Source organism: Lacerta agilis, chromosome 1, assembly GCF_009819535.1.
Source record: "Lacerta agilis isolate rLacAgi1 chromosome 1, rLacAgi1.pri, whole genome shotgun sequence".
Taxonomy (NCBI): Eukaryota; Metazoa; Chordata; class Lepidosauria; order Squamata; family Lacertidae; genus Lacerta; species Lacerta agilis.
In genome coordinates, this window is record NC_046312.1 from 49,353,192 (window position 1) to 49,378,790 (window position 25,599).

The 25,599-nt window shown below is 41.7% G+C and overlaps 1 protein-coding gene across 5 annotated transcripts in view; it reads left to right on the plus strand.

The window, feature by feature from the left end:
* Nucleotides 1–25,599, plus strand: part of PHF21A (PHD finger protein 21A) — a 131,500-nt gene that overhangs the window by 80,265 nt on the left and 25,636 nt on the right. For 3 of the 5 annotated variants that reach the window (XM_033149121.1, XM_033149140.1, XM_033149105.1), the window contains exons 6-8: nucleotides 18,173–18,346; nucleotides 23,876–24,130; nucleotides 25,368–25,457. In XM_033149121.1, coding sequence (XP_033005012.1) covers nucleotides 18,173–18,346; nucleotides 23,876–24,130; nucleotides 25,368–25,457 — 519 coding nt within the window. The remainder of the gene's footprint in view (nucleotides 1–18,172; nucleotides 18,347–23,875; nucleotides 24,131–25,367; nucleotides 25,458–25,599) is intronic. The other 2 variants (XM_033149130.1, XM_033149114.1) reach the window with 1 other exon arrangement.

Consider the following 25,599-nt stretch of genomic DNA (forward strand, 5'->3'; position numbering starts at 1 on the left):
GTTTCCACATGGGCTCACACACATATTATGCACATCTTTCACATTCTCAGTCTTCTGAACCTTAAGTATTTAATAAAATGTATTTACTGATACAGCTGGGAGTTATTTAAACATGGTCAAAATTTAAAGTATGGTAGTTAAAAATAGCTTTAGTATGATCAGCTAAAACTAAATGTTGTTTGAAAGGTGTAATGTGTGTGTTCATTTTTCTTCTCTCTCTCCATCCATAAATGCACACAACTGCACAGTCACCTTTACTACGAAATATACTGTTTGTAAAAGTCCTGATTTGCTGCTGCTAATCTTTGCAGTCCATATGTCACAGATAAATATGATTATACTAACCTTTTATTGAAAGTTTCTTTTGTTTTAATAAAGTATTTCTTTATTCTTAATGACCATGTTGAGTAATTTTCAGTCATATATATGATAAGAGGTATTTGATTTTATCAAATGTTTTCATTCAGGTGGTTCAGAAGTAAATGTGATTTAATTGAAAAACCTTAAGAGCCCCACTAGATGGCAATCTCGGCAATTGATGCTGCAATGCTTTCTGCTTAGGTTGACAACAACTTATGGAAATTAATCTTGAATTCATTTTGAGGTCACAGATCCAAGAAAAGCATTCCAAATATCTGCAGTATCACAGAGTCTATGAAAGAAGTGTTTAAATCTGCCCAGATTGTGAATCTGGTAGTATATTGCTCATTCACTAATAGATATTTATATTTTAAAGCAGAATATAAAATGGTCCCGCTAACCTGATTTTTACTGATAAAAGTAAAGCTGACTGATGGCAGTGACTTCAAAAAGTGGTTCTATTATTTCTTCTGTTTAACCCTACTGGGTGACCACTTGGCTACAGTGCAAAAAGTTGAATCATAATTCTTAAAATCCATAACTTCACCTTTTATCACCCACACCCAAATACATATAAGCAGTCTCCATAAGTATTTGTTCTTTTTCCAAGGAGAGGTGAAGAGTGGTCTTTCAATTATAAAGATTCTTATTCATCCATATACATTAAAATAGTATTCATGGGAAAGCCCAGTATGAAGAACTTTAAGGTTTTTTTTTTTTTTACTTGAATTCACCAGAGTGAATTAATGGAAGTGGGCTTCTCTCCAAGCTGATCAAACTGAGCTGGTAAACATTTACCAAGTTAAAATTATTTCTAGCCTGAAAATTAAGTTTGCTGTGTTTGCTATAGTATTGCATGGAACAGCTGAGAATCCTGATTAGTGCTGTTGATATTTTTAATTAACTAGCTATCTGTAGTTTGAGAGATTTTTGTTACGAAGATGGATTTCCATTCATTGATAAAGGACAGAATGTCAAAGAGGGATTTTGGAGGCGTGGGGGAAGGTTGAGCTTAATTTTGAACAAAGTGTTTGATTATTTCTGTCCTGGTGCTTTTCAGGGTAGCAACTTCAGGATTGATTTGCTGGGCAGCCTGATCACAAGGGACTGCTTCAGTTGCAGCAGTTCACACAGGCTTGTGCTGCTGCAGTGAAAAGTACCATTCAGTTGACACACATTCAGCTCTGCTTCACTTGTCATTGAAAAGCCCTGAAACTCCCCTTACTCCAGCTACTTCCTGAGTGCAGCTACATGCTTATTCGGCAGGTTCAAGGCTGCCCGTGCCCTCAAACATCTGTTGTGTCAAGTGTGGTGGTTGTGTCAGGGTGGCGTGGATTTTTCCAAGTGCTGTCAGAGGCAGAACCGCCAGGTTTTAGAAGCTGTTTCAGCAAAGCAGCTCATCGTGCTATTAAACACATTAACACACTGTACATGCCCTTACTTGAAAATGTACCCAAGTTATTTCAGTAAAAGTTGTGGCTGGGTTTGCTTTCGTACACAAAAACTGTTTTACACGGCTGATAGCTCCCACCTCTGTGGAACCTGGATATGCTTTTTATATTGCTATTACTACAAGATAGTGTTGCAGATAAATCGGGAACCTTGCTAGCTACACTTCAGTATCCCATCACAACAAGCAGCTTGAGCAAGCTGGCACTTGCCCAGAAGAAATGGCTATTCATCCTGGATGAGCATTTTGCTGCAAGCCTCCAAAGCAGGGATGGGGAACCGGTGCCTCATATTCCTGATTGGACCCACTAGGTCTCCTTGAATGATATTAGGTGTGTGGCATATACAGGTAGGGTTTGAATGAAAGGTGCTTTGCAGGCACCGCAGTCAGGTGGTGTTTTCAAAGTCCCTTGTGCAAGTGCTGCCCAGGCACCGACTATCAGCGCTTGGGAACCACTGCACAGGGGCGTCGCTAGGGGGCGGGGGGGGCGGTACGCCCCCGGGCGACAGGGGCAACAAGCGGCGGGTGGGGGCGACAAGCGGCTGGTGGGGGTGACAAGCGGCGCCCCTCCCGCCACTCCCCAGGCAACGCCGGTCACCCTGGGAGCAGCAGCGCTGCACGGACGGGGTGCTCCCTCGGCCGTGCGCTGTTGCTCCCGGGGCGACGGAGCGAGTGGCGGCGCGTGGGGGTGACAAGCGGCAGCCCCTCCCGCCATTCCCAAGCACTGCCGCTCCCTCCGTCACCCAAGGAGCAACAGCGCACGGCCGAGCGAGCACCCCGTCCGTGCAGCGCTGCTGCTCACGAGGTGACCGGCAGCATGGGGAGTGGCAGGAGGGGCCGTCGCTTGTCACCCCCACGCGCCGCCACTCGCTCCGTCCCCCCGGGAGCAGCAGCGCACGGTGTGTGCGGTGCTGCTGCTCCTGGGGCAACGGAGCGAACGGCGGCACGTGGGGGTGACAAGAGGCAGCCCCTCCCACCATTCCCACGCGCTGCCGCTCCCTCCGTCACCCTGGGAGCGGCAGCGCACGGCCCAAGGACGGAGTGCGCCTGCAGGCGCACTCTGTCATCGGATCGCCGCTTCCAGAGCCTCCTTTTGAGCCGGAGAGCTTAAAAGCGAGCTCTTCGGCTTAAAAGAGGGCTGCAGAAGCGGCGCCGGCACTCCCGGAAACGCCCTGGGGGCGGAGCGTCATGACGTCACAATGTGATGTCACGACGCCCCGCTCCCGGGGCGTTTCCTTTGCCGCCCCGGGTACCGCGGAGCCTTACTCCGCCACTGCCACTGCATGCATTCCCACCCACTTTTGGCTTGATTTCAAACTGTGTGGGGCAAACATGGATCACCTGACACCATTAGGCAATTGATAAGGGGGTGGGCCAACTGTCACACTTGGCCTGTGGGTGTATGTGGAGATAAGGACCTGACCCTCCTGCCAGATCCAGTTCCCCACTCCTGCTCCCAAGGAATGTATTCAGGGTTGTTCTTACAGTAGGATACTTGCTATACATGTGAATGTCAGTAATGAAAGACTTCATATAATATGAAATTTTGTAAATATTGTGGGAAATACACTGGCACATGAACACATACTAAACTTATGATTTTCAGCCCTTCTGTTGTCAGTGAACATATTTTATTAATTGAGGGTTACATAAAAAGCATATCTTTGCCATCTTCCCTTTAAATATTTTTCTGCCTTAACCATAAGATACTCAAACTTCAGCAGTCATATTTTTCTGTGATCCTTGATACTGTTACTAGCAAAATGGTGCTCTTTTTTGTTTATTTTGGTCCTAAAATATCATAGCATCTTATCTCCCGCTTGTTGAATAATACAGATTATTATTTATAGATTTTATATTATATATTAGGAAATCAAGGCATAGCCTGTGAAGTACAATTTTGCACTTCAAACTATTTGATAGTGTCCCTTGAATTTTCTATTCCTGCGTTCTTTGTGAGTCAGAAGTAAATTATTTGCTGTCTTTGAAGTAGATCCTGGAAATAGTTTTTATAAGTATCTTTTACAGCTGAAATTTAGCATATCAAAGCATTTTTTCTTATGGTGTACACATTTATATAATGATTCACTTGTAAGATTGAAACAGTGGCGTGAGTTGAAAAGTAGTATGGGAGTTTGCATAGTTGTAAATGGCAATACTCAAAAAAGGAATTATTTATGAAGGGCAAGTATCTGCAGGTTTTAATGAAACATTTGTCCAGGATCTTAATGCTATTTCTTGCAACTTTAAATTTTACAATATCTGCAATTGAAGATTATTACTTTTTCCCTAGGCTCAGCTATATTTTCTTGCTGCCATCACAATGAAGCTAAGCCTTCTGTAGCTACCTATTGCCTGAACTTGTAATAGAATATCCTAGGTAGCTATGGATATTACAGACTGTTTCTGGTTTGTCCTTAATTGGGAAAAGGAAATGTTTAAGTTTAACTGATGTAGAAATTGTGGAGAAATTGTATACAACTAGGCATAGGCATTATAACCTGAAAATTTGCAAACCACATTGCTCATATAGAGTAGTTTTAAAGTAACAGATTAAGGAGCATTTTATTTAACTTTTGATGGCTGAGTAATGGCTGTGAAAACTCTCAAACTACAGTATCTGATTCAGAAAGTAGCAGCAAAAGGGCTGTTTATATATATTATATATTTATGTATTTATATATTTCGGGGTGAGCTCCCGTTGTTCGGTCCCAGCTCCTGCCAACCTAGCAGTTTGAAAGCATGCCAAAAGTTCAAGTAGATAAATAGGTACCGCTCCGGTGGGAAGGTAAACGGTGTTTCCTTGCGCTGCTCTGGTTCGCCAGAAGTGGCTTAGTCATGCTAGCCACATGACCCAGAAAAACTGTCTGCGGACAAACGCCAGCTCCCTCGGCCTGTAGAGCGAGATGAGCGCCGCAACCCCAGATTCGTCCGCGACTGGACCTAACAGTCATGGATACCTTTACCTTTTATTTTTATATTTAAATTGTTACTTCTTTCTGAAAGTACTGTGCATTCTATATTCTTTTGGCATTGCACATGGACAGCAAATATATAAGGCCCAATTTGTATATGCATGTTCCTCACATGCAAGTTATCATCACTCAATATAAATGAAACACCACTGAACATTCTCCTTGACCAATATCATCTTAAGCACAGTGCTCATCAGTTGAGTCAGTTCACATATTCAGCTGTCGGTCATTGACTGATGAGAAATCAAGTGATTGTATATGCATATGTGAACCGACCCTTAGTTTGCATACGGCCTCTGTGTAGTCCCACATATTGGTTCTGAGTCTGTGCAGAGCAACATAGGGAACCTTCTAGCACTAACCCAGTAGTGTTTGTTTTTTGGCATGGGGGCCCACCTAGCAGCCAGGGTGCATGTTCATTAGGATATGGTCTGTGCCTTTGAACTTGGTTCCTCTCAGGGAAGCTTGCATGGTACCAACTTCTTCATTCTTCTGGTGTTTCTATTCTCCTGGACGTTTGGTCAGCACTAATGATCTGGCTTTCGGTCACTTATTTTTTGGTGTTTGTGCTTAAGTGTGTGAAGTGGTTGTTTTGTGTGTGTGTGTGATTTAATGGATTTTCAGTTGTATTTCATGTCTTTGCGTGTAAATCACTATGGGATTTCCTTTGGCTGTGTTAAGCAGTGCATACATTGAATAAACTAACATAGGCCATAATATATAGGTGAGATACATTCTGGAATATTGATTTAAGCTCCACCAAAGGACTGAATTCAACAAACAAGCAGTGGTGTATTTTTTAGGGAAACGAGCTTTTTGAAATAGAGACAGGAAGGAGTTACTTGGACAAGGAAGAATGGAAGCTATAACGGCAACAGGAAGCCATCCCATGATCTGCCTGAGAGACAGCAGATTGAATCCTGCCCTAGGAAGTGGAAATGTAACATCCACAAAGCAAAACATAAAAATGGAGAAGCAACAGGAATAGACTCCATACTTCTCTCTCCAATGGGCATCAACCACTCTAACCACAGAAGGACAGAAGAATCCCTTCTAGATCTGACCCGAAGACCTTATCTAGTCCAGCATTCTGTTTCCTTCAGAGACATAGCAGATGCTTCCAGGAAGCCCTTAATAAGGATATGACAGCAAACATTGCTCTCCTACTGTTGTTTCCCAGGAACTGGTAGTTGGAGAAATGCTGTGTCTGATTTGGAAGTGGAGCTTATAACCACTGTAACTTGTAGCCATTAATAACCTTGTCTTCCAAAAATATGGCAATTCCAGAGCGGGCACCTGGCTTACACATTGGATACTTGCTGTAGGGCTCGTTTATGAGCTGTATTAAACTGGGAGTGGGGAAGATCCTTGTCTCATTGCCCATTGAACGGAGGTCAGAGGAACATGGTGATGGTAATGAGTCGTGAGCTGCTGCCACTCATGTTTGTTCATTTATTTTCTTACATTTTTATAGGCACTCCATAGCAGGAGTTATTTGGGCAAGCTCACAAATGAAAACAATCATTAAAATGCAGTATAAAACAGTAATAACCAAAGCAAATTAATTAATCTGAAACACAATTGAAAAGAACTTTAGTCACAACACTTTGTCACAGACATTCATTAGGTGTTGGTGGGTGCATTCTTGAGAAAAGATACTGCAATTTGGTCATTTTTCATTCTCTGTGTCTCAGCCTAGCTCCTCACCGTTTTCCCTTGTGTCTGTGTTCAGAGCTTCCCCTATTGTGGCAATACTCTCCTATCTAATGTAGGGAGTTGCACTGGAAATCTTTCTGGTTTCTTCCTCCCCCACTTTCCATGTGCCCTGGTATAGATTACCTGGAATGGCTGGCATTTGCCCATAAAATATATCTTGTGCTTCCCCATTGCCTTCACTGTTACATAGTTGGAACTGTATGTTGTGGTTCATGGCCATCAGGACCCTCTTTCAGAAGTTGCATGTATGCACTGTGAACGGGACGCTATTCCTACCCATTGTGTAAGGGAGGATTATTGCCCATACAGTTTCCCTCTCACAGGTAGGAAGCAGGAAAGATACATCTCCAAGCTATGGGCATTTGAGTGTTCTCTGTTGACCCATCCATACATGTTCTTAGTTGTCTGGGCATTTCTTGTCCTTGAAGCCCAGTTATAGCAGTGGAGTTGGCGTTTCTGTTTGGGTGTGCTGAGGTTTGCATTTGCAGGTTGGAAAGGAGTTCTGAGAATACAAGTGGGTGATGTTAGTGCTGGCAGAGTTCTCATCCGACAAATTTTCCTTGACTACAGTACTCAGGACCGAATGATGTAGCCTTCTGTCATGGGCAGCAGGGCCATCTCATCCATAGGGGCTAGTGGCACGCCGCAGCAGGGCACTGGGCCCCCAGGGGCGCCCCGCGAGCCCGCGGCATACCAGGCGCCCCCTCCCCAACCCGTCCCCATGGGCGGCCAGGTGCTCGCACGCCGGCAGTGCTGCCACCCATGCCGCTCCCGGGCGGGTGGCGAGCTGGCTGCCCTCACCTCCCGTCCCAGGAGCACTGGAAGGGCGCGCAGAGCCCCGCTCCAGCGCCACGCCCCTCATCCCCTGCTCGCCCACCCCGCCTCCCGAGGGGCGGCAAGTGTGGGAGGGAGGCGGCGGGGAGGCGGCACACCAGGGGCGCCGGAGGGATCGCCGCACCACGACGGCCGATCTCCCTAAGACGGCCCTGATGGGCAGGCAAAGTTATAGAGAGCCAGTGTGGTGTAGTGGTTAAGAGTGGTAGACTTGTAATCTGGGGAACCGGGTTCGCGTCTCTGCTCCTCTACATCCAGCTGCTGGGTGACCTTGGGCTAGTTACACTTCTTTGAAGTCTCTCAGCCCCACTCACTTCACAGAGTGTTTGTTGTGGGGGAGGAAGCGAAAGGAGAATGTTAGCTGCTTTGAGACTCCTTCGGGTAGTGATAAAGCGGGATATCAAATCCAAACTCTTCTATAGTACTGTATATAAAATGAATGAATGAATGAATAATAATTGGATTTTGTAGCAATCCTATCCACATCTAGCAGGAGTAATTTGAGAATAGGATTAAACTATAAGTAAGATATATCCCCCCCCAAGTTTTTCTAAGTTTAAAGGAAACGCCTATTCATATTCGTTAGCTTTTTAAGAAATACAGGAGGGAAAACTCTCATATTTCCCCTTTTCATCATTTGGATATTATGGTCCAAAAGCAATACTCATAGTACTGCTTTTAATTTTAGTGTTCTAGCTTCAACAAAGTAGTGCGAACTCTTGCTTAATTTGATTTTGCATTTCAGCATTTGAACATTTGTAAGGCTCTTGTATTGTGGCCCATCTGAGTTACCATAGAAACCAGAGACCTTCATCCTTGTTATTAGAAATGGAATGCAAACAGGGCATCAAAGCAATGTTTTCCTGTATGAATGACAGCCCTAGACAATCCAAACTTGAATGATTTTTATTGGTTCTTCTCTGTCATGGAATGTAATATTTAAAGCAGCAGGCAGCCCCCCTCCCCCCAAAGAGTCAACTGTGCAGAAAGCAAATTTGTGGTATCAGTAGCAGTTCCTTTTTGGTGTGTGAATGTAACTTGTGGACTGGCCTGTTTGCCTAGCACAGAGGGTTTGTTTTATTATCAGCTTAAGGTGTTCTAAGAAAGCTGCTCTGCAAATAAAATGTGGGAGCAAGTGCTGCTGCTGCAAGTTGAGTGGCTTTGGGTAAAAAATATCCAGTGCAGTGCCTAGTGTATTCTTTTATATAAAAAAGCCTGTTCACTACTTCTCTTTAAGAACGAGATGTAATTTTTTAAAAATGTAATCATTCAGGAGACTATCCATCTGACAGATGTGTTTACAAGATTTTATACAACTTTCCATCCTCTGTATATGACTGTGCATTCAGCAGTATTTCAGGGAATATTAATGCCTGGTCTCCATGACAAAGAACCTCTGAAATGCACCACTAAATGCTGACTGACTCAGCTGCCTTTGTGGCTCAAAATGAATTTCTAATATAGGCTAAGAATATGTCTTTCTAAACAACTTGCTCATCAACAAAAAAGCAAGCTCAGTCAGCACCGTTTGTGAGGATAGGGACATTTTAATGGTGTGTTTATTTGGCGGCTGTGAGTAGAGGAGAAAATAATAATCTAGGGACACTTCATGTATGATGCTTTCTTTTAAAGCCAGTGTCACTTATGCATGGGGCATGGGCTCAGAACAGAAATCACACCCTTGGCAACTTCTACATTTATTTTCATGAGGCGCTTTAATATTAAACTTGCTGTTTTCCCTAACATTTCTGTCCATTCTTTATTAACTCAGGGTGATCCTTTAGACACCCATGTGGGTAGATAGAAGTACTAATTCAAATTCCTATGCAAATATAGGATCTCTAACCTTGTCTTGGGCAAATCACTGTGAAACCTTACTTTCCCTCCAGTCCATCCATGCCTTCAAAGACACACATGTTTGCTTAGTACATTCTCCAAATTTCATTCTTTGTAAACATTTTCCATGGATAAATGTCTGTACCTAGTGATGTTAGTGAGGAAGGTGTTTTTCTGCACTTTAAAGTTGCGTGGTTAGAGCTTCCTTTGAAGGTACTGTTTATTTCCTCTGCTTTCCCCTCATGGATTTCAGAATTCACAATTTCAGTGGTTGGCTCTGTGTTTTATGAAACTCTTAAATACTTGATATTTTTGTTAGGCATTTGGGGTTCTAATCCCCCTCATGTTTTTGTAGTAGTTCATTTCCTTTACAATAAATAATACGCTGATATATCTGAAGTCATGTTTGTTACTGTTTTGTGATGAAGAGGTATGTGTTCGTGCATACACAATTGTTATTTTAATTTGTTAAAGTGAACATTTGGGGTCCTCGGTGTTCTATTTGGGTTGTAGACACTGGATAACCAATTTAAACACAAAACAGAGCAGTGATCTTTTTAAAAACATTAGCTAGTGTGAACACAGATCTGGGGAAAGTGTAATATAAATAAATACATTCATTAACTGGCTGATAAAACTAGCACAAAGACAATTAGCTCTGAGCTAACTTTTTAAAATCTGGTGGAACAGAATAAACTCTGCTCCAGTAAGGGGGGGGGGGGAGGCTAGGAAAAACAATAACCCTGCAGTGATACATGAATGAATAGGTAGAACCAGTATCTTCACTTGCTGCAAGCACACAACCTCACACAAGAAATTTGGAAGCTCTGTTGTTAAGGGTTATGGAAATTGTAGTTCTGGGTGGGGTAAACTATGGTTCCCAGAATTCTTGAGGGGAAGTCATGTACTTTAAATGTAAGGTGTGTACTCAACCCAAGAATGAGTCAATCACTAGTGGCTGAGCACAGCAACCACAGAATATTACAAAACCAGTTATGGTCATTTGTATTGTTGCAGTTCACACATTTAAGAAGTGGAGAATTTGTCCACATTTTCCCTGTGGTAAATTTGTTTGCTGTATTTATCCAGAGTGTGCAATGCTTAAAAAAAAACTCTGATCATATTATGGATTGCTTCAGTTCTGTTTCTCTGTTTTGTTTTGTTTGTTTTTTTTCATTTTTGTGTAAGGGGGGACCAGCAGTACTTCATCATTATAAATAAGCATAAAGAAAAATAGCATTCTTGACACAGAGGTAAAACCCCAAGGAGGCTATATTATTAATAGACCCAGCTTTAAGAATAGGCTGCCATTTATGTGCTCAGTGTTGAAAAGTATAGATAGATCTAATGTTTGCTAACCAGTTTTTATTTAGACATTTTTACTGGAAAGGGAAGGGAAATTACATATTTTTTTTTAAAAAAGTTTCATTTTATATTCTCATTGGACAGTTATTCTGTAATGTCGTGCTTGATTTGCTGAACACTTCGGTTGGGAAGATTCCACAATGAAGGGAGAGCACCTCAACGTGCATTTTGATATGTTGAATAATTTCTCAGTTGTTAAAACCTGTATTTTTGGTAGTTGTTTTCATTTGCTTGAGCTTTATGGAAAGGCAGGAAGAGCTAGTCATTGGCCATTACCAAGATCTGGGTGGACTAGACTCAGGCTTAGCTCTGCTCGCTTAGGTATTCTGTGCAGCACCAATTCAGATGAGGTGGAGGGATGTTTCAGTTTTCCATAGAAATTCCATGTCTCTCATTAGGAGAGCAAATAAATAAAAAAAATCTAAGGTGCTACGGGACAATTTTTTAATTTTTTTTATTTATTTCATCTGCGTCACCAACACGGCTTCCTATCTGAATTAGGAGACCAGTCTGCCTAGGAGCTGGGTTTGAGGCTCTGAACCTGGTGTTGAGCATTACATATGGAACAGGGATGTTATTGGTTTCCCTCCGCCCAGTAAGCTCTCTGACTTGAGAGTGAGAGTGGTCTGTTGTGTGGCCTTGGAGAACTCCAGGACAATGGTTCTGGGGGACATTCATGCTGGGCTTGCCTAATAATAATAAATAATAATAATATAAGCAGCAGCAACAACAATAAATAATTATCAATATATTTATTGTTAAGTAAAAGAACTTTGTTTGGCTTGTGCTTAAGTCTGAAATATTAGAGTGCTTTGGTTGTTACACGTACTGGTCTTGTAGACTCCATAAAGACTTATCAGATGTGGACAGTTGGTGTTGTTGGTATGAAAGCACAGGGGAGCTCTCATGTAGAAGGTTAATGGAGTGTAATTATAAAGAAAAATGGACTGTTTGCCCACTCTGTCTCACTATACCTGCTCTGAGAGTGACAAGTACTTGATCTTGTGTAAACCCTAGAGCAGAGGTTCAACTGTCTAAAATTACGACAGTGTAGCTGTCAGACGACCACACTATGAGATATGTGTGAACTTGATAGGAAAGTTTTCATTCCATTTTGTAGGGCCTCCTTTTACAAAAGGCATTCTTAGAAAGCTCCTGTAAAATACAGTAGTTCTTCTAATTTCTTCTCATTCTCTCCCCTCACCTTCCAAAAAGGTTCTGCTTATTCCATATTATACTCGTTTCTTTTAGATGGTAAAAGTTTGTGATAGTGTGTACATAGTCATTCTCATATTTAATTTTTTTTAAATTTGGGATTCCTTGTACTAGAAGGTTGAGGAATCATTGGGGTGTGTATTCACTCCTAGAAGAATGCCATTTTTTAAAAAAATCTGCAAGTTTCTCTTATTATTATTCTTTCATTGTTATAACTATTCTAGAATTTTATCTCTCCAACTATTTAGACTCCATTTAGTTGTTGATTAGTCCTTGTACCAATAGATTTCCTTAACCTGAATTCACCTCATCCAAATTAGTTTTTTGCAGAATGTCATGATTTAGTCATATATCTGACAATGTTTTTCCACCATAATACAAACAGCCAAATCATTTCAGCCTCTGCTCATAAGTTCTTTCTGTCTGTGACTTTTTTTTAAAAAAAAGTTCTACTTCAGCTTTCTCAAACACAGATAAACAGTGGCAGAGCATTCTCTGCTGGAGCCCGGGAGGGGGGGGGGCTGCATGGCACACCATGGGGGTGGGTGGGGCCATGGGCAAAAGCAGCGCTGGGTGCCACTGCGAAGGACGCAACAGCTCACGATGGGGCACTGGGGCAGGGCACCTTGTTGCCCCCCCTCCAAAAAAACTGTGCCTGGGGCAATGGCTCTCCTCAGTCCCCCCACGCTACATGCAGATGACCATAACTGGATAGAGTATTTCAGAAGATAGCTTATTAGATTATGCTTCGGTGATGGTTTTAATTTTTGTCCAAATTCCTGGAGGTACTCTCTGTAGTAGGACAAGTTGGTTGGAGTTTTGGGTAATTAATATACGAGTCAGAAAGAGACTTGGTGTACAAATTTTGGCCACTCCTGAAATTGAGACTTCAAGTGACCACGACTGCCAAGCAATTTGTTTTGCTAAGTCTATACTAAACATTCTGTGGTGATAAGTATTATTGCCATTTTATCAGCTAAATAGCATAATGTTAAATAGCCATATCAATTCCTTCTCAAGGAAATGAACATGGGCTGATTTTGAGAGATTTTGTGTGGAAGTTTGACTGTTCCCAAAGTATAAGGCAGGACATGTACCACATCAGTTGGAGAGTCCATGACTGAGTATCTCAGGACCATAAGTCAACAAATCTGTCGGGACCTATATCAGGATACAGCAAGCCAAGAATTTTCTTTTTTGTTCAGTTCATTCATGAGAAATTACACTAAAAATATTGTAACTAGTTTGCTTTTTAAAGAAAACCACCATTCTATCCTACTTAAACCTTCTTGTTTTTATATTGCCTCATATTAGACACAAAATTTTTACCCAGTATTTGTTTCCTGTTTGCACTAGGAGTTTATAATTGCAATGCTATTTGGATCTTTGCGAGCCCAGGCATAGTGAGCCCAGGTTCACTGGGGACTGGTAGTGTGAGAGTACCAAAAAGGACATGACCAACAGCTTGGGATTAAAAATGGCCTCAACTTTATTGATTACAGATGCTAGTAGGCTTTGGCTTAGGCATTGGGTATGTATCCTGAATCGGTCGAGCCTAATTGCTGACTGATTGCCTCATTAGGGTTGATCCTGTGTTAAAGCCCCCTGCCCCCATGACACAGATCAAATAGGGTAGACCCACCTGGCCACCACTGGGGAAATGTTATGGCCTGTTAGCCCCTGTCTGGGCCATCAAACAATTTCCCCCCATGAGCCCATATACCAGGGCACCCTCAGGTCCGTCTCCCAAACCACACCCACCAGACTGACTGCGACTGGCAGATTTGAAATTTTATTTTTGGTGGGATGTCCAAGATGCCCCCACAACCAGCTGAGGATGTTAGTATTGCTGCCGGTTGTGCAGGAGATGACCCCCATACCCCTAAGTAATGTTGGACTTCCAAGTTTATTTGAAGTGTGGGTTTTCTGAGCCCACAGTGCTTTCACAAATGGAAGAGAAGAAATGAATAACTGGCTTGTGGAGTGCCTATATATAGATAAACCTGGTATTTGGGCAATTCAGGTAGGGTTGGAACATTAGGCCAGCCTTCCACAACTTGGTGCCTTCTAAATGCATTGAACTACAATTGCCATCATCTCTGACCATGGGCAAGGCTGGCTGGGGTTTATGGGATATGGAGTCCAACAACATCTGGAGGGGCAGCAGGCTGGGGGAGCTTATATTTCTGTGTTGTCAGTTGTGGTTGCCAAGGGACAGTTGCTGCTTACCATTAGCAGTCAGGTATGTTTCATATTTATACTGTAGTTTTTTGCAGTTAGCATCATCTTGTAATGACTTTTGTACACAAAGGAAAAATTAAATGATGCACTTAACTATACTGTTTTGTGCTTACGGGGTGTTTCAGTAGAGTTGCCTGGACTTTAGATAATTAAAATATGTAGACTTTATGCATAGACCAGGAGCTGTTGATTTTGATCTTGAATCTCCTGTACATTTAACAGCACAAAGTGTGTTCACAAAGCGGATACAGTCCTGGCAGCTTTATCCTCAAGAATGTTATTGAACAAAATGTACTCTTAGCTTGATTTAAGGTAGCTTTGACAATGAAACGAAGCAAATGACATATGTCCGAGGACATGAGGTTTTCTAATATTCATGCAATTAGGAAAAGGGTGTGGTAAAAATGAAGCAGAAGAATGTGCAAGCAGCAAAATGTATGTGGAGAAAATGAACATAATGATTACTACTGATTCAAGGAGCATGGTCAGTCACAAGGTCCCCAAAATGCACAACAAAGTATCCTTCAGAAGTGTATAATATCAGATGTTTTAATAAAAGCTGCTTAATTGTGCTACTTGTCCATAATTGCACTCCACTCCCTAGCCTGGCCTCATGTCACAGGTAGTCTGGACTTTGACCTTACTATGGATGCCATTGGCTTAGCTGCTTTGATGGCACAATAGCGGTTGAAGATGGATAGTGGTATTGGGCTCCGATGTAATGATGGCCATAGTCCATGACAAGTAGCAGCTGGTGTCTCCACACAGCAGAGTACTACAGGTATACCAGTCATAACAAGCCAACATGGCACAATGGGCCAATGGAAAAGGTCTGGTGCATCAAAGAGTGGAGCCCACATAAAATGTTAAGCTCATTTCATATGTGCTGTTATTCTATGTGTTCATAAGTCTTCAGCTGGCAAGCAACGAGTCCTGTATGTGGTATCAGACCACCACAGGTCAACACAATGCAGACTGCAACTGTGGCACTACCATAAGCATGAAGTAACCTAAGCACAGTGCAGGAACCTCAAGAAAGGGAGTTAAGTTACATATGATATGCATTGTGTGATGGAGGAAATGAATAGGTTGAATAATATTTTCCTCGAAAGCATTTGCCCATATTATACAAAGATCAAACCAATGAGAAAGCAGACTACACAACCTCATACAGAGAGAAGGGATTGCACACAGCCATTCTTGCTCCCCCTGACTCTTTCTCTGAATATCAGGTACCCTGGTTTTAAGCTTTGAAGGCTATTTGGCTGACTACCAGTTCCTAGAATGCATGTTTGCTTATAAAATACATACACTTCTTATTAGTGTTTAGTTTTGCAATTCTAAAACATAAAACACAGGTAGTCCCCTTTAAGCCACTGGCCACCAGTGTAGTGGGGTGTGGCCTGATCCAAGGTAAGTCACAACAGGAGCACTACCACCATGCAAATATACAGTAAAAGATTAAGAAATAGATCCCCAAATGAATGTTTGGGTTAAAAGTGAGTCCTGGGTCTGAAAAGGTTGAAGATGCCTGCTTTAAACCGAACAAAGGAGCTGTCTTGTAATAAATTAGGGGAGGGGACAGGAAGTGTCCCTGCATGACAACTTTCCACTCTTTATAAATGAGCAGAGAAACAACTTTTCTCCCTCATTTTCTCTGCTCTTCATGCTAGTAGGCAAGCCTTTAGTTCTGTAAAACTAATGAAAGTTTTCAGGTGTTTCATTTCTATTTTCCTCCACAGCTTTCCTGGGCTTTGTTTCAGGGCCTGGGGGAGGAAGAGTTGTGAATGTGATATGACTCACTTGACTCCTACTCAACCAGATTCCTGTTCCGATTGGTTCTCACTTATGATTGCAGCTTGGCGCATGAGTTATGGGAGCTTAGCTTCCCCTTCTTTCTTCTTTCCCTGCTGTTTTTGTTTTGTGATAAAGGACACGGAGCAAATGAATGCTAGCTCTTTGCTGCTGGCTTCCTTGAACTAGGGAACGGGTAGAAAATCACCCTTATCCCCGAACTTCATAAATATAGCTATAGAAAATAAAAAAGAGGCTGTCTGATCTTATTCGACACAGTAATGTAGTCTCTGTGATGTTAATAGGTGGAGTCATTGTTTGGCAGGTGTAACTGGTTTCTGTTCTATTACATCCTCTACATTTCTCTGCTTTCTGGAAATGTTCCTTTTGTTCCTGTCTCTGCTTGCTGACATAGCATTTTTAATAGCTTGATAACAGACTTGATGTTTCAGAAAGCAACCTTAAATGACTGATCAATGGTTGAATGCACATATAAACTCAGATATGGAGCAGATCTCTTTGCTTGATGTCAGCTGCCTATATTTCATTTTCATGTGTAGGTTTTCAGGTAAACTAGTCTAATAAATTCAGATAGTGCAACATGGTTCAAACTACAAACCAGTCTTTTAAATAGCCACTTGCTTGGTTGCCTGATAAGAATCACATATAGGTAGCCAGACAAGGCATTGACACCCGCCTGTTACGGGTGACAATGGAGGAGTGCACCTTTTGGGGGCGAAGACCAACTGTTGGGAGGTTGCAGCGCCTGATAAGAATCATCTATAGGTAGCCAGGCAAGGGAAATAACATATTTTCAGGCCACCACTGAGCCACAAATGGTCAGCATAGGTAAATGTGGGTTGGTTGGGTGCTAAAGTTAGCTAGTGACTGAATTACCTTATTTGCAAGTATGAGATAAGTAATCATTTCAGAGGACCCAAGTGCCTAGAAGTATCACCTAGATAGGCCAAGAGCCATAGAGTTTTAGAACAGATGACAGAAGTCTGGAATATACACCACTGTAAAGTGGTGGTGGTGGTGGGGAGAACTTGATAAAAGAATGGACTGAGAAGGCAATGTCTGAGTGGATTGAGTAGGCAATGGCTGAGCAGTTTTAAGAGCTGGCCAATGACCACCAAAGGGGAGGAGAGATCCAAAGAACCTGAAACAGATTCTGCTGTAGCAGAAAAGGTACGGAGTTAAAATTTGTAGGGAATTGCGTACTCTTAAGAGTTCAGGGTTATTGCTGTATGAAACACTGGACTACTTTTAAGACAAGAATGTGGAAACTTTTTTTTCCTTGAGGGTGCTCCATTCTCTTACATATAATCTTTCAGGGACCGCATGCCAACAGTGGGTGGGGATGAAGCCAAATGTGGGTAGGACACACTCATTCCTTTCTCCGCCCTATCTCTCCTTTCCCCTTCCTTACCACCTGCATGAAATTAACCTGATAGGTTTGTGCAGGATTGAAAACCAGGTGGGATGTTTGAACTGTGAATGTCCTGGCTATACCACAGTTTCTAGGATGAACTGTGTAGGAACAATAGTGCATGGGGGGGGGTTCAATTTAAGTGCATGTAACTTCTGGTTTGAGGGCTGTATTATTATTGTTTATCATATTTGATTGTTTCTGCATTCAGCCATTTGGGGGAAAATGAGTTCTCTAATGGATGTGTGCAGTGTTTATTTTTTTAAAAAAGAGTTTTTAAAGTTACCAATATTTGTTAATCCATCTTGAGATGCCTTCTGTACGTGGGGGCAAAGTAGCTGGTAGCACTCTGGCCTAATGAGCCGGTATATTTTTTTCATTTATTTCCTTGATCTAAAACATAGTGGAGCACATGACCATACTTTTAGGATCCCTCTTGAATGCTCTGAATGCATACTGAGGAGTTCATTAAGTAGTACCCAATAGGTTGAGAGAGCTCAATGATCCTACAGATATGTGTAGCTGTGGTGAAGAAGAGTTTGGATTTGATATCCCGCTTTATCACTACCCGAAGGAGTCTCAAAGCGGCTAACATTCTCCTTTCCCTTCCTCCCCCACAACAAAAACTCTGTGAGGTGAGTGGGGCTGAGAGACTTCAAAGAAGTGTGACTAGCCCAAGCTCACCCAGCATCTGCATGTGGAGGAGTGAAGACGCGAACCTGGTTCACCCGATTACAAGCATGTCTATTCTGCCCCTGCTGCCTGTCAGTTACACTCTCATTGTAACAGCTACTGTATCACACATAAGGGACAGTGCCTTGGGCCACCTAGATTAATCCTTTGAAAGCCAGACAGTAAATGGATTTATAAACTATAAATTATAAACCAATGTATATAGTGTTTTGCAAGTTAATAATGTAATGCCTTGTATTTTTGTGTCTACTTTTGTGATAGAAAAGGGTGGTTGAACAGCTGCGGAAGAATTTGATGGTAAAGCAGGAACAGCCGGACAGTAAGTTTCAAATACAACCATTGGCACAGTCAGAAAATAAAATACAAACTCCACAGCCACTACAGCTACAGCAGCAGCAAACTACCACAGCCTCTCCAAACCTGCTTGGATCACAGGTAAAGTGGTTGAAGGTGTTACGTTAATTTTCAAAATGTATTCCTTTCTTAGAATGAAATGTATCACTGTATAAAGAAGAGAACATAAAATCAGAGTTAACCTATCATAATCCAGTGCACACTTGCTAGAGAGTAAGACTCAATTCTGAATCAACATGTGTAGGATTGTGCTACAAAGCTATCAGTAGCGTTAAAGTGAAACAAGAGCACTTTATGATCTTGAGTCTAAGCATGGATCGCTTCCCTAGAAAGCTAAGTCAATTACTGGATTTTGAAGTAACAGTATTATATGAATCTTGCATGCTTTAGTTTTTTAATTTTTTTTATAGGACCCTCATGATGAACTGATGTGCAACACTGCACACCAGGTTAACCAAGTTGTCTTTAACAGTTAAGGCACAGCTAATTTGTGTTAAGTGCTCTGAGTATACACTTTTGCTTTAAGAACTGGATCAGAATGCAGTCCACCTAGCCCAGCATTTCCTGCAAGGATAGGTGTCCTTCATTGGAAAATAATGTGGAATTGTCCTGAGTTTTCTCTTTTTGTGGAAATGATTTCCCTCAGTAGTTGTTAACTAGGGAACTACAAGTGTCCAGAGATCTTGGTTCAGTATGTTTCAGCAACATGATATACTATAGAATACCAGAAATAATAATATAAAACCAAACCGGCTATAAACAAAGAAATACATAGAAAGGATCCACATAAACTGCCCCCCGTCTTCTTCCCACAAATACAATAACAGAGATTAATGTAGTTGCATCTATAATTGCTGAGGGCATTTACTGAAATTTCAGTAAGCTTGAATCACATAGTCAGTTTAGAAAGCTAGTTGCTTGAATTGGCAAAAAATAAGTTATTTGTGTGTAGACATTTGGCAGTCTAGCTTCTGGGCTTATAATGAGGCAGAAGAGAGTAAACCCTCATCTCAACAGGGAACAACTATTCCTCTTTCTTTTTCTCAGCATGATAGAGACTATACTCTAGAGACTGGGAGATCTTGGGGAAAATAAGGTATTTAGAGAGGTTCTCAGAAGCATAAATGGTGTTGGGTTTGATACTCTCTGATACTTAAGAGCCACTTGACTGCCTCCTCTCTACCACTTTGGCCAGGCAGTGCCCCGAGTTTGGAGAAAGGTAAGCTTAGATGTTGTCTATTGCTCCTTCTTAGTAGAAGAAGATAAGCGATAAGCTAGCTTCTAGAGTACTGGAAGTGCTTTAAGGAAAATTGCTGTTCTTTTAAGCAGCATTGGGGCAGCCAAGAAACTGAGCCTTTCCCTTGTGAGCAGTTATTTGCTCCCGCTGGCTCTTTGAGACCCTGTGGGCAGAACTAACACAATGACTGGCTGATACTGAAAATGGTGGCCCCTTGTTAAAGAAAACCCTCTTCCATCAGTGACATCCCATGACACTATGTTTCCCTATCAGCAGCAAAATATATGGAGCAGAAGCAAGGAAGTGCACAGAGTGATGACTTCTGGACACAAGCACAAGATATTTTCCGGCTGCGGACGCCATTATGGGTGGTCGTGGGATGCTTCGGCTGCGAAGCACCCAGTTCATTCCGGGGGTTAGGAGCCCTGCAGCCGCATAGCGGGGCTCCGGTTGGGGAGCGGGAAGAGCGTCCCGCTCCCTGGGCTCCCCGGCTGTGCCCGTTGTGGCTCCGAACCCTTCCCCCGCACCCCCTGTAAAGGGGGAGTGGGGGTGAAGGGACGACGGAGCCGGGCTTCAGGGGACATGCCCCAACCGGGATGGAATTGCGGCGGCTAAGCCTGTGATGAGCGTCTAAGTTCTACCTGTCATTAAGGAGCTGATAAGAACCCAGAAGCTGTGAGTAATTGATTGACTCTTTGTTTTCCTGGAATGCTCTGGGGGAAAGAAGAAAGGCAGCCCGCCTCCCTCCCTTCGGCTGGTGAAAGAAATTAACTCTTTAAGTGACTGCTGCCACAACAATCAATAGAAAGTATTTGGAATTTGAAAACTGAGTCTGTTGAGATCTCCCTTCGGGGGTTAACTGGGGGAAAAATATCTCCGCTTGAAGTTTTGGTCTTTATACTCCTGCTTCGGAGAAATGGCGGTGACCTGGTGTGTCGCAGGAAAAATTTGAAACAAAGGAAGGAAGAGACAGGAACTGAAATCTGACACTCACCCTCTCTCTTAAAATGCTGGACTTCGCGCTCATATTGGCATCGAACTCATATTTAAAGGATGAGGAAAAGCTCACTATTTTGCAGATGGAACTGCTTGATCGGAAACTACAAGTCTTGAGTGGAATTATTCACAAAAAAGATCTACTTTCCACAGAGGAGGCTTTTCAAAAGTTCTACACAATGGAATCATGCCTTGGCAAAGAGCTGGGAGGGGCGGTTGAAAGATGGTCTGAGATGGCTGGGCAAATCCGGGAAGAACAACTGGAAATGGGAAAACTTACAATATCCAGACCCCGAGGTGGCAGCTCGGGGGTAAGGGACATGGAATTAGAATTTTTACAAGAAGAAGAAGCAAAAGAAACGGAGGAGCCCAGAATGCAGATGAGAAACGCCTTAAGGCTCGATGCGGGGTTTGCTGTGGATGCAGCCTGGATCTGTGGACACTTGGAGGAAGACAATGGGAGATTTGGCGCTGGAGAAAGACAGGAAAAGACAATGGACAGAGGAGGAGTGGGTTGAAGAATTAAGTGTATAATCTAAATGGTCTGCCATGGTATCCGAAGTCGGAGTGTGAAGTCTGTTAATGATAAGTTTATTTTAAATAAGTAAGGAGATATTGAATTTTAAGTTAAAAGCAGCATGATAAAGGACAGAAGAAATAAGTTTAGCTATAAGAATATTTGGTTACGATTTAAGGTATAATGCAAAGATTGAGATAAGTATGTTTTTTTATTTTTTAAGTAAAGTTAAATTTTTTACAGAGAAAAGTTGTTAAGGAAATAGTATATTGAATTAAAACCGAAGGTGAAAAGGCGGGGGAAGTCAAGCGTCAAGATTCAGAACTAGAATTTTTTTTTTTTGTAAGGTTATAATTAAGAAGAAGAATCCTGACTTTATGTGTATTTGTAGTTGTTTTTGTATTTGTAGGTGTGGGGTTGGGTTTGTGTTATATTATGAAAATGTTAATAAATTCTGTTTAAAAAAAAAAAAAAACAAGCACAAGATATTACAAAGGAGGAGCTTGACATGAGGCATTTGTTTTTGGCATTTATTTCATTTAGTTCTGTTCTTGGAAACTTCATCTGGGGAGCCACAGCTCAGTAGTAGTGATGCTTTACATACACAAGGTCCCAGTCAACCCGTGGCATTTCCAAGTTAGGGTTGGGAAAGACTCCTTCCTAAAATCTCTGGCATCTCCAAGTTAGGCTCAGGAGAGACTACTAACTGGATTGCTTGAAAAATCGCTGCTAGTTAGTGCAAATGCTAAGCTAGGTGAGCTAGTGGTCTGACCTCATGTAAGGCAGTGTGTTGGCCCTTTTGGACGGCAGCCTATCAGGGCACCATTGCTATTAATATATACAATTTTATCTCACTATTCAACTGAAGAAAGGGTCCCAAAAAGGCTTACAGAGATCAATCTTTGCCCTCAGGCTTACAACCTAAACTAAGTGACACTAAAGAGAATGGGAATTGGTGGGAAGGCGAAGCAGAAAGCCAACTCAGTCATTAGTATGTTGTTACAAAGTTCTTATAACAACCAACTGGAATGGAAATAGTTCAAGGACAGAAAGAAAGCAAAAACTGCTGCCCCTCCTTTCCTTCTCTCCCTTGGTTTCATTCAGCATGATGGAATGGGCATTGCTAGATTATAGCTGGGAAGAGAGAAAGCCTCATGGGGCATTGCACTTTCATCAGAAGAGGAGAAATATTGGGATTGGCCTGCTATGAATATCCTACCATCAATTCATGTCTATACAGAGAATTGCAGAACAGTTGGTGGAATACTTACCCTTTCGTTTGCAAGGCTCTGCTTTGTATGGGAATTATTCACCTGGAAGTCAATATATATTACTGACTAGGACCACTTCAGATATTGCTCTTGGAATTCAGAATTGTCGGATTCTCATCTTGATGTGCTTTTAAAGTAACTGAATTTTTAAATTATTGGTGTCTGCTTTTATCTAGAGTTTTGACTGTAAAGGGACACTCATGTTCTTCTCTGTATTCTGTGCTGTGCACTTTGAGATTAACTTCCAGGTCATTTCTGCATTTGTACAAAGTTATGTTCAATGTTAAAGAGCCCTCTAGCGACACTGTATTGAAATTGCTCCTACTCTTTCCTTGCCAGTGTCCAATTAGGGTGTTTCTTAGAAAGCACTGAATCTGCAACCCGTTCCTTTAATGTGTATAGAGAAAACCAAGTTATAACTTACGTTACACACACATGCATCTCTGAATTGTCTACTCAGAAATCTGCAATGCTTTCCAAATTAGTCTTCTTTAAAACTAGCTAAATATGTGCTTTCTCATTTGAAATAATTATAAACAAAGCATTTTCCACATTGTGCAACAACTACAATAAGCTCTTCAATAAGGGATTTTAGCAGACCTGATTATTTTTAGTTGTGGAATGTGTTGTGTAAATCATAAGAACTAGTGAAAACACTGTCATAATAGTGATGCCAAAATGTAGTTGTGACGTGCTTTTACTGATTATGCTGAAAGCCCCTCATTTTAGCCTTGATACTTTTGTGATTTAAAAATAGATATATCGCAGGAAATTGAAGGTGTTTCAACGATATAAAATTACATAAAATACCAATTCAATTAAATCTGATAATGAAAAAGGAACATTAGAGCAACAGCAAAAAAAAAAACTCAATTCAATATCAGATGCTTTGAAAATTCTGCTAAAGTACACATTGCATCTACTTTGCACCTCAGTGTTCCTGATTCCATGTTTGCTGAGTGTAAGCACACACACACTGCTGCTGCTCCCCAGTACATTGTGCCCACTGTTACAACTGTTGGTGGCCAAGGTTCTCAGATTCCTGTCTGCTACTGAACAGTTAGTTCAGCACTCTGTCAAGGGCATTTCTAGGCAAATTCTCCTAAATTCCCTAGCAACCAAATGTCCATCTTGCCTGGATTCAGTATTAGCCTGTTAACTCTCATCCATTTGACCACAGCCTACAAACACTGGCTCAAAACAAATCCATTTGACACTGCCAATGGCATCGTATAGGTACACTAATGTTTGGGGGACATGGAATTGACAAGAGACATGGGGACATTATATGCACCAAAGCATGAACTATCAAGACATGATTGATTTCACACACAGTGCACCAATGGATTAAGCAAGGCACAGAGTGGTGTTTCCTGTGTGGTTGCACATCTATATGTGGAAGGTTTATTGAAAGTATTTGTAAAGGAGTGGGCTGATTCCACACAGCTTTGACAGTGTTTTAAATCTTCCCAGTTGCATTTCCCTTGCATTTCAGCTTCTGCTTTCTCACTTGTGAATTTCTAGAGCAAACTCTGTCCAGTTTGCGATGAATAGGTTCCAAAGTGTTTTTTTATTATTATTTCTCGTAGAAGACGGTAACTACAGCTTCTATGATCACCACTAAGACACTACCTCTTGTCCTGAAAGCAGCAACAGCAACCATGCCTGCCTCCGTTGTGGGTCCAAGACCTACAATTGCCATGGTGACTGCCATCAATAGCAACCAGAAAACTGTCCTTAGCACTGATGCACAGAACACGCCAGTCAACCTCCAGACAACAAATAAAGTCACTGGTCCAGGAACAGAGGCAGTTCAAATAGTGGCAAAAAATACAGTCACATTGGTAAGCGGTCTTTCTTGCCTAGTGTTCTAAGGACGTGAGCCATTTTTTAAAAACTCCCCTTGTTGAAACAGAGATGCGTGCCCTTTGGGGCATATACAGGTATTGCAAAACTTTGTTTAATGTGATAAAATACTTTTGCTCCAATGGCTTTCAATTTTTAAAATAATTTACTACTTTAACAAATGATTACTATCATATCATATTTTTCCTTGGTTTGCTGAAAGATAATTGACAACGCACCTTCACTCTGACTTTTTACAATGCTCTGCTTGCCAATAAAGGCATGTAGGACCATGCATGGACTTCCCTTATTTAGGTTATGGTTTTAAATGTATGTTCCTTTCACTGCTTATATTAAAATTATTTTAATGAGGCTCACCAACGTTGTCTATTTTTTGCTGCTGCTGGGCCCACAAACACACCATCCTTCATGACGGGAACTAGCCAGCATCTTCCTCAACCTTCAAAACAGTCTTTCTCAGGGGTGCTTTTGTGACTAACTAGTAACTCTGATAATCAGTTCCACAAAGTTCTAAGCTGTTGAAACCTGCAGAAATGTAAAAAGTAACTTGAGTGGAAAATATATCCTTGTGAGGGAGGCCAGGCATTTAAACGGAGTTTTGCTGTTTAAATAAGAATTGATCCAGAGCTGCAGCTGTAACGAAATCCATTTATACCCTAAAGTATTTCATTCCCAAAGTAAATTACTGTATATGAAAACAGTGTTCTACACATTTAAGAGAGAACCAAAATCCTAATGTACTAAATAATTTATCTAGTACCTAACACTTACCCTTCCGGCAATTTTGAATATTATTGTTTATGCTCTCTTATCAAATATTTCAAAACATCCCCCCAAGTTATGAAGCCTTAGCACAATTAAGCATCACGTGCAGCTCCATTTGAATGGGCAGCCAAACCTGATTATTCTTTGTGGTTATTTGTAGCGCTTTGACTCGTAAAACAAAGAGGAGAATTCAAAAATGTCAAGGATAAGGGCATATTTTTAAAAATAGTAGAGGTCTTGGGTTTTACATCCTGGTGAAACAAAAGGATACTTAGCTTCATTATGCCCATGAAATGCCCTTTTTATTTCAGAATGGCTTTAAGAGCAAGAATCTGTTTACTGTGAGAAAGGTAGGCTGTGCCTGAATAGCTTTGAAGTTGCTCATCACACCTATTCCCTTTGCTTAAATTTGTCTTCCTTCCTTCCCACCCACACCACTCTTATTGTTAGCAGGTTCAAGCTACACCTCCTCAGCCCATCAAAGTGCCACAGTTCATCCCTCCTCCCAGACTCACACCTCGTCCAAATTTTCTTCCACAGGTGAGTTTGTCCAAAACAGGAAAAGGGGTAGGAGTGGGGAGTTTGTCCTAAAAGCTGTAAAATGAAGCAGCTGCATATAAAAAGGGAAAAATAGATTAGGTTCAACTCTAAAGTGTAACTTTGATTTGAAGAAGTACAACAC